At 43.1% G+C, this 14,395-nt stretch overlaps 1 protein-coding gene and 1 pseudogene across 1 annotated transcript in view; one reads left to right on the forward strand and one right to left on the reverse strand.

Annotated features, from left to right (window-relative positions):
- Positions 1-14,395, reverse strand: part of LOC107290500 — a 177,079-nt pseudogene that overhangs the window by 22,208 nt on the left and 140,476 nt on the right.
- LOC107290502 (zinc finger protein 729-like) overlaps positions 1-14,395 on the forward strand; it is a 68,960-nt gene that overhangs the window by 1,080 nt on the left and 53,485 nt on the right. The window contains exon 3 of the mRNA XM_029284760.1: positions 1,525-3,311. Within this exon, the coding sequence (XP_029140593.1) occupies positions 1,525-3,311 (1,787 nt within the window). The remainder of the gene's footprint in view (positions 1-1,524; positions 3,312-14,395) is intronic.

Here is a 14,395-nt window from a genome sequence, read left to right on the forward strand (position 1 = left end):
CATGAGTGGGAGGGTGAGTGCGCGCAGACACACACATGCACACTGGCAAGACACTCACGTAGCCCGGTGGTCAAGAGAGATGACCCGGTAGTGGGTTGCGGCCCACAGGTTGGGCACCCCCTGGTCTACATGATCTTAATAAGGGAGAATATTTGCAGCTCATGGTTGAAATGAGGGATCCTTGGTGCTTTCTGAGCTTGGTTGTTTTCTTGCAGACGTTTCCTTACCCAATCTGGGTAACATCATCAGTGCCAGTAAGGAGTGAGAACAAACCCTACTCCTTACTAGCACTGATAATGTTATCTGGTTTGGGTAATGAAACGTCTGCAAGAAAACAAGCAAGCTCAGAGAGCAGAACCCTCAGGTTTTTCATTCTGCAGCATGGAGGACAAGAGAGACCCCATATCAACCCAATAGTAAGGAGCTGCCTCAGCTAAGCCACATAAGAAAAAAGAACAGGCATTGTCTCAAAAGGAACTTTTATTAGGGGCTCGTGATAGCAGGGAAAACAAGGCGAGGTCTGAGGAAAAACCAATGGAAGCAATATAATAAAAGCATTATTCAATACTCCTCCCCCCAGAATCCAGTGTTCATTTGATTCCAGCCAATCCACAGGTGGAATAGTGTTTTGATCACTGGGTTCTTTGGCACGTTCTTTCAAGGTCTCTCTGGCTTTCGTTTCCTTCTGGCTCCAAGCACAACCATCTCTCAGATAAGGGTGATGCATTCCATCCCCTGGGGGACGGGCACCATAGCCTAACAGTGCAAAGTATCCCCAAGACATCCCCCCTCCCAAGAGAATAGCAGGCCACAAAGAAAAGTTACAGATTCAGGAATAGGCATAAGGAAACAATATTCTCTGGGGACCTGACACCAGTACCAGGCATCACCCCATGTTTTGAACATACCCTGATAGACACAGGCAGAGGAATCACAAACAAAGATAAAAGGAAGAAGATTTGAGAGGGTGCGGGCATAATTTTGATTACAGTAATGTTCAAACAAGAGATGCAACAATGAGAAGGCCTGAGTCTGTTTGCACCTTACTTTATGTCAGTTATGACAAACCTTTTAGAGACTGAGTGCCCAATAACCGCCCCCCCACCTGCCCCACCCCCACCTGCCCCGCCCCCACCTGCCCCGCCCCCACCCACCGGCAGGGCCACCCACCACAGATCGCCCAAGTGGCCCAAAGGCGCAATGGCAGCCACACTCTCCACCCGCACCCTGCAGCATCAACTGCACGCAACGGGGTGAGAGGGCGGAGTCTTGTCCCCGCTGCCCGGCTGCCATGTCCTTGGCTGCTCTGCTCTGTGCGGGCTGCGCTCGGGGGTGTCTCTCCTCCGGGGGGGCTGCTGATGAGGGGGCCGTCGGGGGAGGAGGGGCTGGGACGACGGCACATGTGCCCACAGAGAGGGCTCTGAGTGCCACCTCTGACATGTGTGCCATAGGTTCGCCACCACTACTTTATGTCAACTTTTCTTCTTTTTTTTCTTTTTTTTCCTTTTTTTCTGCTCCAAGCAGGTGGTGAACGGGAGATGAAGGATTCTGGCCAAGAATCAGCAGCACCATTGCAAAAAGGCAGAATGAAACACGCAGAGACATTTTTTGGAAAACAAAGTTCTCAGGAAAAACAATTAAAAGGGGAGCTAGAGAAATGCTCTACTTTACCACATGTTGCTGTCAGTGACTTCTCAGGCAAAGATGATCAGCTAGAAAAAGAGGCTTGGCCAGAGTGTGGAAAAATACCCGCAAACGAATCAGGATTATACAACTGTTGCAGAAGCCACACGATAGAGAAACAAAATGAACATGGAAAACGTTTCCGAAGGACCTTCTCCGTTACTTTGCCTCAGAGAATACAAGGAGAGAAACCATATAAATGCCTGGATTGCGGAAAAAGCTTCAGAGACTCAAATTATCTTACTTCCCATAAAAGGATCCACACAGGAGAAAAACCGTACAAATTCAGGGTATGCGGAAAGGGCTTCGATTTTCCACAAAATCTCACTTCCCATTTTAAGAGTCACACAGGCGAGAAACCATATGAATACCCCAAGTGTGGAAAGACCTTCAGTGAAAAATATCAGTATAAAGTTCATAACCAAAAACACACTGGAGAGAAACCATATAAATGTGCAGAGTGTGGAAAACTCTTCACTAATTCAAGTTCCTTCACTTACCATAAAAGAATCCACACCGGAGAAAAACCGTATGAATGCAAGGAATGTGGAAAGAGCTTCCGTTGTGCAAAACACCTTACTTACCATACAAGGATTCATACAGGGGAGAAACCATATAAATGCCAGGAGTGTGGAAAGGGCTTCACAATTTCAAGTTCTCTTACTGTTCATAAAATGATCCACACTGGGGAGAAACCCTACAAATGCAAGAACTGTGCAAAAAGCTTCAGACATAAAGGTCACTATATTGTACATAACAGAATCCACACTGGAGAGAAACCATATAAATGCCCAGAGTGTGGAAAGGGCTTCAGAACTTCAACTTCTCTTTCTGCTCACAAAATGATCCACACCAGAGAGAAACCCTACAAATGCAAGAACTGTGCAAAAAGCTTCAGTCAAAAATATAAGTATACTGTACATAACAGAATCCACACTGGAGAGAAACCGTATAAATGTCCGGAGTGTGGAAAGAGCTTCACAACTTCAAGTCATCTTACTGCTCATAAAATGATCCACACCGGGGAGAAACCATACAAATGCAAGAACTGTGCAAAAAGCTTCAGACAAAAATGTCACTATATTGTACATAACAGAATCCACACTGGAGAGAAACCATATAAATGCCCGGAGTGTGGAAAGAGTTTCACAACTTCAAGTTATCTTACTGCTCACAAAATGATCCACACCGGGGAGAAACCCTACAAATGCAAGAACTGTGCAAAAAGCTTCAGACTAAAAGGAGAATATATTGTACATAACAGAATCCACACTGGAGAGAAACCGTATAAATGTACGAAGTGTGGAAAGGGCTTCACAGTTTCAAGTTCTCTTACTGCTCATAAAATGATCCACACCGGGGAGAAACCCTACAAATGCAAGAACTGTGCAAAAAGCTTCAGTCAAAAATATCAGTATACTGTACATAACAGAATCCACACTGGGGAGAAACCATATAAATGCTCGGAGTGTGGAAGGTGTTTCACTTCATCAAGTTCCCTCACTTCCCATCAAAGGAGCCACACTGGAGAGAAACCGTATAAATGCTCGGAGTGTGGAAGATGTTTCAGTTTGTCAAGTAACCTCACTTCCCATCAATGGACCCACACCAGGAAAAATCGTACATTTGTCTGGAGTGTGGAAACGTGTGAACTCAACGTCAGTCCCTTTATGAGCACAGAAAAGAACCGTATAAACAAATTATCAGAAATTTGGGACTTTTGAGCTATTTATTACTGTGGAGAAATGAAATGTTAGGGAATGAAGGGAAGATAAGGAGGAACGACGATTCTGAAGAGAGTGGAGAAAATTAACGACAATTGGTTTTTTTGAATAATGTTGAGCGTTTGTCCATACAGAGCCTCGAATATACTATTTCTTGGAAGACCCACTTTGGAACCTTTCGCTTTTTGCATCTCTCAGTTTATTGGCCACTAGAAGCATCTAACATAGTTATATAACAATGACTCTGGGTTTTGACTTTGCTCTTGTTGCTCCTTAATTTACATCTCCATCACTGAACATTAATTACAAGGGGGGGTCAACACTTTCATTTCTGCAATAGTGGCGAATATCTGTAGCTTGGGTGTAGGATGAGGGTGAAGGTTTGTTTTCCAATCTTGTGAATTGGTTTCCGAACATTTTGTTACCAGGCTAGGTAACATCTTTAGCGGAGTTTAGAGGATGTCAGGGTTAAGTGTTTATAAGGGCTTCACATGTGAGTGTGTCAAGAGAGGGTCAGAGAAGAGCAAGTAAGATTATCAAAGGCCTGGAGGCTACAACAGGCTGCAGGACTCGGGTTTTGCTAGTCTAAAGAAAAGAAATAGGGGAGACAAGATAGTAATATTCCAGTATTTGAGAGGCTGCCACAAAGAAGAGTGGGTCAAATTATTCTCCAAAGCACCAGAGGCAGGACAGGAAACAATGGTTGAAAACTGATCAAAGAGAGAAGCAACCTGGAATTTAGGAGAAAGTTCCTAAAACTGAGGACAATTAACCACTGGAACAGCTTGCCTTCAGAAATCGTGGGCGCTCCATCACTGAAGGTATTTAAGAAGAGACTGGACAGTCACTTGTCTCAGATGGTATAGATTCTCCTGCTTGAACTGGGAAGCTGGGCTAGAAGACCTCCAAAGTCCCCTCCAGATTCTATTCTATTCCCTTCCGTTCCATTCTACTCTACTCTATTCTTGTGATGGGTCAGGTGTGAGTCATCAGTGAGAGGCTTCTGATGGGTCTTGTGATGGGGAGCAATTCCATCAACAGGTACATTGACCTACAACCAGCCTATGAACTCCTCAGAATCCAAATCAACCACACAGCCAACCGGAGAGAGCACCGACCTTCAACCAACTCATTTAAGCCCCCCAGACGTTCACCTCCCAATGACCTTGACCTGATGTAACCTCCCCATCTGAAAGCCCATCACAAGACCCTCTCTTGACACACCCACACCTGAAGCCCTTATAAACAAGAACACTTTACACTGACATCCTCTAAACTCCGTTAAAGATGTTACCTAGCCTGGTAATGAAATGTTCAGAAACCAACCCACAAGCTAAAAGAAAGAGCTTCATCCTCACTTTCAGTTCTCTTTTATTTAGTCTTCTGGCTTCCTCAACTCTTGGGATGATAAAAAAAATACCATGCCAGGTTTAAGCCACGGATGGGCAATCTCAGCTTTGCTGTCATCATGCAATTTCTTCAATAAATAAATTTATTTTGGTTTTCATTCTTTTAAGGATGAATCTCCAGAATTGTTTTTATATAAAGTTTCAGTCTTGTAGCTTCATTCTTCCTTTTTTAAATGCACTTTTTACCCATGCAGCACAGGAAAGGAATCCAGACAATGTTCCAGAGTTACAATGTCCAAGATCAAAGGTTTTCTTCCTTATATCCCCAGTAATTTTCCCCACCTAATGACAAAACCATGGTTGAATCGGGGGTTTGGGTTGAAGTCCAGCCACATAGGTCCTTAGGAATTCCATCCAAGACATAGATTCTCTGATTTAGAAGGGGGTTTGAACCATTAGGGATTGATCCAGTGTAACTTTTTCTCGGAAGAGAAAGTATCTTGTGATAAAAGTTGGCTGAGTACTTGGCTCAGCTGGCCATGGTGCCAAGGAAATCCCTCTCTTTAAAAAGGCATCAGAACTGGAGCTGAATACCCACTCCTGTTTTTCCTACAACAAACAGCCTGTGAGTGGTTTACCAAAAGAGAAGGACAGGCCAAAAGTCACCCAGCTGGCTGCCATGCCTAAGGGCAGAGTTTCCCAACCTTTCGGCATTGGCGGGCTGGAATGGGTGTGAGGGGACGGTTTTGGGGGGGGGGTTAGCCCGTGTGCTCGTGCATGAACACCCGCAATGTTTGCAGCGATGCTCGCGTGAGTGAAGCCATGTACGCTCATGACACTCGCACGACTGGGTCAGCTAATGCACAAGTAGGGCCGCAAATGCCTACAATGCTCAAACAAATGCAGCCACAAATGCCCAGGATGACGCTCACAGGAGTGGGGCTACAAATGCCCGTGGCAAGGCTCACACGAGTGGGGCCGTGAACATCCACGACACAACACTGGTAACACGACTGGGGCTGTGGGAGAGCATGAAATGGGGTTGGGTCTCCATGGTCGGTGTGTGTGTGGGGGGGGGGTTGGACCAGATGACCTATAAGGTCCCTTCCAACTCTGTTATTCTATGTCTTATTCTATGTTTCGTCCCTTTGTAGCAGCCTCTATAAAAAAAGAGAAAAGAAAGGAGGGCAAGAAGACGCTTTTGGAGAGGACATGACAGCCTCTCACGGAAATTGCAGCCTTTCTCCTCTCTTTGCCTTGAGCACCTGCGTTGCACAAGGCATCCACCAGGGGGCTCCCTCTGCCAAGCGAAGGGAACACAGGGCGCTTCACCATGGAGCGGCTGGAGGACGAAGGCCACAGCTGGCTTTCCGGAGGAGGAGGAGGAGGAGGAGTAGGAGGAAATGACGTCACAGAGCTTTGCCTCTCTAGGACGCTGCACTCTCTCTCCATCACCCTCTGAGCTTTGCTGCAGGTAAAAGAAAAAAAAGGCGGGGGGAATGTCTTGCAGGGGAGGCAGCCAGATGTGGCCCTAAGGGAGGAGAAGGGGGGGGTCTCTCTTCCCATGCAAAGGGAGGCGGAGGGTCCTCATCCTGGAGGAGGGAGGGATACATGCCAAGTCCTCATCCAAGTTCAGTCTTCTGAGTCCCAAGAGTGGGAGAAACCAAATCCCATGTTCCCCTGCTGCCCCCCCCCTTTTCCATGCACACAACAGACACGTGGGGGGGGGGAAGCAGAAGACCAGACCAGCCTTGTTGCCCCCTCCTCGACGGAACTCAGGATTCCCAGGAAAGAGGTGGGGACTGGGGAAGTCCTTCCCGACTGGTTTTCTGGGAACAGCTGGGGGGGATGAAGGGGGTAGAAGAAGGAAGATCTCAAGCAAGAGATAAGAAAAGCCTTGCAAGACAGGAGATGCCCCAGATGGGTCCGGATTCGCACTAGGTGCTGGATGAGGCTCAAAAGAGAGCCAAATCCTTCACAATGGAAGCAGGACAGTGAAGCAGGACAGTATCTCCAGACCCTGTTTGGGGGGGGGAACTTGTTGTGTGGACATGCCTGCCTGTAAGAGTCTGGCTTGGCGCTCCAAAAGTCAGTCTTCAACAAGGGTAATGGAGCATCCTAATGCATGTTCTTGCATTTCTTTTGAGGTGAACAGAGATTTTCTGGTTGGAGTGTTGACATGTTGCGTGAAGCCACTTGGAGGTGAATGTAGGTTTAGTTTTTAAAAAGCAAGACCTTACTTGTGAAAAAGAATCAAGAAATAGAAAATGCTCCAAATACATTAATTCAGCACGAATAGAATAGAATAGAATAGAATAGAATAGAATAGAATAGAATAGAATAGAATAGAATAGAATAATAGAGTTGGAAAGGACCTTGCAGGTCTTCTAGTCCAACCCCTTGCTCAGGCAGGAAACCCTATACCATTTCAGACAAATGATCGTCCAGTCTCTTCTTAAAATCTTCCACTGTTGGAGCATTCACAACTTCTGGAGGCAAGTCGTTCCATTGATTAATTGTTCTAACTGTGAGGAAATTTCTCCTTAGTTCTAGATTGCTTTTCTCCTTGATTAGATTAGAGTTAGATTAGAAGACCTCCAAGGTCCCCTCCAACTCTATTATTCGGTTTTGTTCTGAATTTATTTTATTTTCTATCTTAGAGACACAAACTGGAAGCCATTTGTACTCATCATATAATTTTATAGATAAAAGTATCTCTCGGCTAAAGAGGGCTGAACCTCTAACTATCACCACAGCTGCAGCAAGAGAAACAGTCCTTTAAAGGAAACGTTTCTTGGAGATTCACATAAGAGTCCTTGGACCCATTTGGGGTTGCGTTACAGGACAGAAAAAGAATGGCGACCCAACCTTTAGCAAGTGAGGGAACTGGAACAGGACTTTCAACTGTTCAGCCTGGGCGCTGTGAGGAAACCTGGGCAAGAAGTGGGCAGAAGATCCTGGAAGAAGACACCATCATCCCTTCAGAAGTTCAGTCCTGGAACTTCAGGAGCGTCCGATATCAGACTTCTGAGGATCCCCGAGGACTTTGCAGCCGACTCCATGACTTTTGTAATCGATGGTTCAAAGCAGAAAAGCACACCAAAGCCCAGATGCTGGACCTGGTTGTTCTGGAGCAGTTTCTGGCCCTTCTGCCCCCAGAGATGGAGAACTGGGTGCGGGAGTGTGGAGCAGAGAGCAGCTCCCAGGCGGTGGCCCTGGTGGAAGGCCTTCTGGCTCAGGCAGGGGAGCAGAAGGAGCAGGTGAGAGACCTTCACCTGGGTAGCCCAGAAGGGTTTGACTGGAATAAAGAATGTGGTTGAATTCTTCACCCCTCCCTTCCAGAGGCCCAAAGGTGCTTTTTTCATGAGGCAACTGGACTTTCTTGTTTTTCTTTGAAGACGTTTCGCTTCTCATCCAAGAAGCTTCTTCATCTCTATTGGGATGGTGGGGAATGGAAGGATTTATATTCCTTGCAGACAGCTGGTCATCTGCATTCTTTTAGAGAGTCGTTCAGGCCACTTGGAGGTTTATCTGTGTTTGCAGAGTCACCTGAGTGGTGCATATGGTTGTAGAGCCTTCTTGGAACTGCTGAAAGGACTGTGTTGCAGACTGGAGATAGATGATGTTGAATCTCTCAATAGGGGGGGGGGGATACGACATCATTTATCTCCAGTCTACACACAGTCCTTTCAGCAGTTCCAAGAAGGGTCTACACCCATTTGCACTACTCAGCTGGCCCTGAGATACAGATAAACTTCCAAGTGGGCTCAACATCTCTAAAACAATGAAAATGACCAGCTGCCTGCAAGTTATATAAATCCTTACATTCCCCCCCCCCCCGCACCATCCAGTCACAGCTGAAGACGTTTCTTGGATGAGAAGCAAAATGTCTTCAAAGAGAAAAAAAAGAAAGTCCAGTTGCCTCTTGAAAAAGCACCTTTGGGACAACCATGACCTGAATGACTGAGAATCTCCATAGACATCTCCCTACCAGGTTTCTGGAATTCATAATATGTGGAGATGTTTCATTAATTCTTGTAGGATATTGTTTCATTACCTGTTATAAAAAAATGATGACAGACATTCCTTTCTTATTTTCCAGCCTCACTGATGAACATTGGTGGCTTTCAAGAATCCACTTTGTATTGTGTAATGTCCACTAATTCTTCTTTTCTCCTTTCTCCTACTTCAAGTCCTTCACAAAGGACATCAGAGTTTCTGAGGGAAGCAGGAATCCATCAAATTCTCCTCAGGAGTTGTTTTTGAGGAGCGTTTCTCTGGAAGATCCAAGTCTGGACACCTTGGGAGGTAATCAAAGGTCCTCAATTCTCCAGAAAGTCCCAAACTCTCTCCTATTCTGTAAAATGGCTCTTCCTATGTTATTAATTTTGCTTTTTAAAATTCTGTTTTTCCTCACAGGAAAGACTACAGTGGAGTTGTCTGCTCTGTATGGTGCAGATGAAACAGTGGTTGAACCTGCAACTCAAGTAAGAGGAGCAAATTCACTAATAAAATATGGCTGTCTCAGGAATTCTGGGAGTTGAAGTCCATGAGTCAAAAAAGAGCCAAGGTTGCCTACCCCTGGTCTAGGCCAATCCCCTGTCTAAGCAGGAGACCCTATACAATTTCTGACAGATGGCAGTCTAGTCTCTTCTTGAAAGTCTCCAGTGATGAAGCTCCCACAACTTCTGAAGGCAATACATTCCATTTGTTTATGTTCTCACTGTCAGAAAAATTCTCCTTATTTCTAGGTTGAATCTCTCCTTGATCCGTTTCCATCTGTTATTCCTTGTTTGGCCTTCAGGTGCTTTGGAGAATAGGTTGACCCCCTCTTCTTTGTGGCAGCCCCTCAAATATCGGAACACTGCTATCATGTCACCCATGGTCCTTCTCTTCACTAGACTAGCCATGCCCAGTTCCTATAACCGCTCTTCATATGTTTGAGCCTCCAGTCCCCTAATCATCTTTGTTGCTCTTCTCTGCACTTTTTCTAGAGTCTCAGCGTCTTTTTTATACTATGGTGACCGAAACTGGATGCAGTATTCTAGGTGTGGTCTTACTAAAGCCTTATTTATTAGATTCAAATTCTCCCTTTCCTTCAGGAAGTCACAATGGTACACAGTGCACTCTCTCCTTCCGTTCTCTAGGAAAAGTGCAGAGAAAAAGCAACAAAGATGATTAGAGGTTTGGAGGCTAAACTGTACAATGATGGTTGTGGAAACTAGATATGTCTAGTCTAGCAAAGAAGAGGTTTGGGGTGACATGACAGCAATTTCCCAATACTTGAAGGCAGTCACAGCAAAGAGGGGATCAAGCCGTTCTCCAAAGCAACTGAGAGCAGGACAAAAAGTAACGAATGGAAGATTATCAAGGAGAGAAGCAACCTAGAACTAAGAAGGAATTTCCTGACGGTGAGAACAATTAATCATTGAAACGGCTTTCCTCCAGAAGCTGTGGATGCTCCATCACTGGAGGTTTTCAAGAAGAGATTAGACAAAAATTTGTCCAGAATGGTATAGGGCCTCCTTGAGCAGAGGATTGGAATAGAGGACCCCCAAGGCCCCTTCCATCTCTGATACTCTATGATTCTATAATTCTTTCTTCTTCTGGCTTGGATATTTTTGTATTCCTGAGTAACATGGTATGGGGAATAGAAGATTCAAGTTGCTCTCAGTCATCATAGCTCTCTCTGAAGTCTATTGTTTGGCTACAATGGTTTGTAAATTCTACCTTGAGATTTATATTAAGAAATCTTTTTTTTTAAGACCAGTACTTAACTCCCCCTTTTTATAAATACCTTTCCTACTATTAGTTACACCCACTCTTGAGTCCTTCAAGAGATAGGAATATCACATGGGCAGCAAGTGCTAAACTGCACCTATTCGTTTTGTAATTATTCTTTGATTTGGAATTGTGCAAGATTGTTCAAAAATACATAAATACTCAAATAGTGCAATACCATTTTCAAAAAGCCTTGAAAAGATTAGAAGATAAGGCAGAAGATTAAAATCCAGTGGGCAAACAGAAAAATCTCTAAGTAAAAATTGTCATGCATGTAATCAAATAACTTTTGGCTTGCAAAATAATTTCTAATCCTCTGATTTGTGTTTGGATTTGGAAGCCAAACTATCCTGTTTTGTAAAATTTCCTTCAATCCCAGGAATTTTTCTCTGCTTTCTCATCCTCACTTCAGCCAATCTGAGAGATAGATAGATAGATAGATAGATAGACAGACAGACAGACAGACAGACAGACAGACAGACAGACAGACAGACAGACAGACAGACAGATAATAGTTATAGATGATAGAAAGATGTTAGAGAAATGATAGAGGATGATAGATAGATATAGTTAGACAGACATACAGATAGATGATATATATATATAGATGAAAGATAAGAGCTAGATAGATAGAGATAGATAAATAGAGAGAGTGTTTTGGATAGATGTACTCTAGATAGATAGATAGATAGATAGAGAGAGAGAGAGAGAGAGAGAGAGAGAGAGAGAGAGAGAGAGAGATGGTAGATCCATAAGGAAACTAGGATTACTTTCCTTGAATGGCACTGAAAGTCTTGCCACATCAATCATCGATTAAGCTTGCCTGAACTATTTCTTCTGTTACAGAATTTTAATTTCTCTATTGGTGAAAAATAAATCAGAAGCTCTCACAGTTGACTGCATTTAGCTGATTCAAATAACTCCTCTATATTCATATCAAAATATTTACAATACCATACATTCTTCTTTACAGCATCATAGCACAATGAAGACTTCTTACAGAGACAAACCAGAGACTGACTGAAAAACTCAGCTCCTAACTCAATACCTTTTGCACAGACTCAGTAGCACTTTCTTCACATTGGCTGACTGAGTTACCACATGACTCTTCCTGCTCATGAATATTCCAACACTCCTCCCTTCATGACAGGAAGAGGCATCAGATCTATTGACTTAATACATTTTCCATAGTGAATACCACCCAATGGTTTAGTCATCATGTCTGCCAAATTACCCTCAGAAGAACAATGATGTAAACTAATCAATTTTCCTTTTACAGCTTCCCTGACATTACAATACTTAATGTCTACATGTTTACTTCTGTTCTTCACCTTGTCACCAGTTGCCATTTTTATACAGGCAGCGTTGTCTTCAAATACCTTTACAGATTCTTTTACATTAATATTTAAATCTTGCAACAACTGTACATCATTTTTTGGCAATACCTTTTTCTTATATACCCATTTACAACCCACAGCTTTGGTTCCCTGTGGCAAAGTTACTGATTGAAATACTTCATGGTCTCCCATGGATTTCATCTCTTTATCCATGTCCTCCTTCCATCTTTCTTGTTCAGCTTTTGGTAATGCTAACACCTCTTTATAACTTCTTGGTTCATACCACACATTGCAAACCTTTACCTTGCTGGCAGAATACCTGTCAGGCGGAATTCCTTTGTTACATCGCTCTGACCTACGTTGTAATAACTGCTCCTGTGTCTCAAGTCTTTCTGGCTTCATGTCTTGTTCAGCCTCCCTGAACATTGACATCGTCTATAATCATTTTTCCATCATTAGATGAGTTATTGTCACTAAATAGATCACCGTCATTAAGTGAGACATACCCAGAATTTGCATTAATTCTGTTCCAATTTTGTTCTGCAAAATTAGCAGACCTTGAAATTACAATTCTTTTACTTCCATCGCTAAAGCGATATCCTTTTGACCATGGCTCATAGCCCACAAACCTGAGCTTTCTTGCCTTTTGCTGTCCCTTTCTTCTGATTGCTTTCGGAATATGTACCCATGCAGTACTTCCAAAAATTCTCAAATGTGCAGTGATGGCTTTCTCCCATATAGAATGACATATGGAGTATTATTAATGGAGGAACTCCACAGCCTGTTAACTATATAATTGGCAGTCAATATGGCTTCTCCCCAATATGACCTGCTCATACCAGAATCCTCTAACAATGAATCTTTAATTGTTTGCAAAAGAGCATTCCTTCTTTCAGCTACACCGTTCTCTGCTGCTGTGTAAGGATTTGTACGTCTGTGTCTTATCCCCAACTGCACCAACCATTGTTGGAATTTAGTTGACATAAATTCAGTAACTCTGTCAGTTTGCAACTGACACACTTGTTGTCTGTACCTTCTCTCTACAAAACTTACCCACTGTTTGAATTATTGTAGCACCTCTGTCTTACTTCTAAGCAAGTAACAAAAACTATACCTGCTATAATCATCAACAATTACCAGTGCATATTTTGCTCCTCCCAAACTGGCTTGCATAGGTCCCACCAGATCTGCATGGACCAGCTGTAGAGCTCTTTTTGTTTGTCTTGTGCTATATTTACTAACTGGGAATGCCTTTGACTTTGATGCTTTGCATACTGCACAGTCCAAATATGTTTTGCATCCCTTTAAATTTAGCCCTTCTGCAAACTCTTGCATTTGCTGCAAAACTTTAAAGCTTGCATGGCCTAGTCTTCTATGTAGAAGGTGAACGCACGAATCGTGCTCTGCAACATTCTTAAATATATGGGAACATTGAACCTTTTGTCCCTGCAATACATATAGATTATCTTCCTTTATGCCTTCTGCACAAATATTCCCATTCCTTTTGATGAGACACTTCCCATTTACAAAAATGGTCTCAAAACCTTGTTTGTCTAAATTAGACACACTTAACAAATTATGTTCCATTTCAGGTACACAAAGCACATTGGTAAACTTTGATTCCAAATATGGAATTTTTACATCGCCTCTTCCGATGACTTTTGCTTTCTGGCCATTTGCCAAAGTCACAGCTTCTTGTGCTACTGGAACAAACCTGCAAAATAATTCAGAGTCATTAACAATTGTTTGACTTGCCCCACTATCTATTAGCCACTTGTATCTGTTGTTGCTATAGCAAACCTTTGCAACACCAAAATGTTCCTTTTGCAAATCAGTCTTCTTTGCTTGCACAAATGTCCTTTGCTGCAAATTGTTCTTCTGCAAACAGTTCCTTTTCAGATGTGTGTTAGCACCACAAATGTAGCAATTCTTTTCTTGCTGAGCTCTCTGCTTGCAAAATCTCTCTTTTGTTGCAATTTGGTCCCATCTGCTCCTTGCTTCTCCGGAGACTTGCAGTCTGGACCTCCTCCTCAGGAATTTCTCCTCCTCCTGGCTGCTTCTAAAATTGTGCTTTTCTTCTTCATTAAGCAAACATGCCTTTAAAGCCTCAAAATTTAAGTCTTGCTCTTCTTTACACTCAAATATTGCAGAAACTGTGTCCCAGGTTTTATCTAAACTGTTCAACACCAATAAAACTTTCTGGGACTCAGGGAATTTAATCCCACGTTGTTCTAAGTCCAAAATTAAACTTTGCATTTTATTTAAATGCTGTTCCACAGATTCACCTGATTGCAAACAGGCTCTGTAAAGTTTTCTTGACAATTGCACCATATTGCATGCAGAAACATTCACGTGCACAGCTCTCAACCTCAACCAAATTTCCTTTGCAGTCTTTAGATTTGCAACATTTAGAAACTGTTCATCTAAATTTAAGATGAAGCCATTGCTTTTTTTTTTTTTTGAGTATAAATTTTTATTATTTTCATCATAAAAAAGAAACACATCACAAGTACATCACAAT

This window comes from Protobothrops mucrosquamatus, unplaced genomic scaffold (genome assembly GCF_001527695.2).
Source record: "Protobothrops mucrosquamatus isolate PMUCROS unplaced genomic scaffold, P.Mucros_1.0 scaffold910, whole genome shotgun sequence".
NCBI classification, from domain to species: domain Eukaryota; kingdom Metazoa; phylum Chordata; class Lepidosauria; order Squamata; family Viperidae; genus Protobothrops; species Protobothrops mucrosquamatus.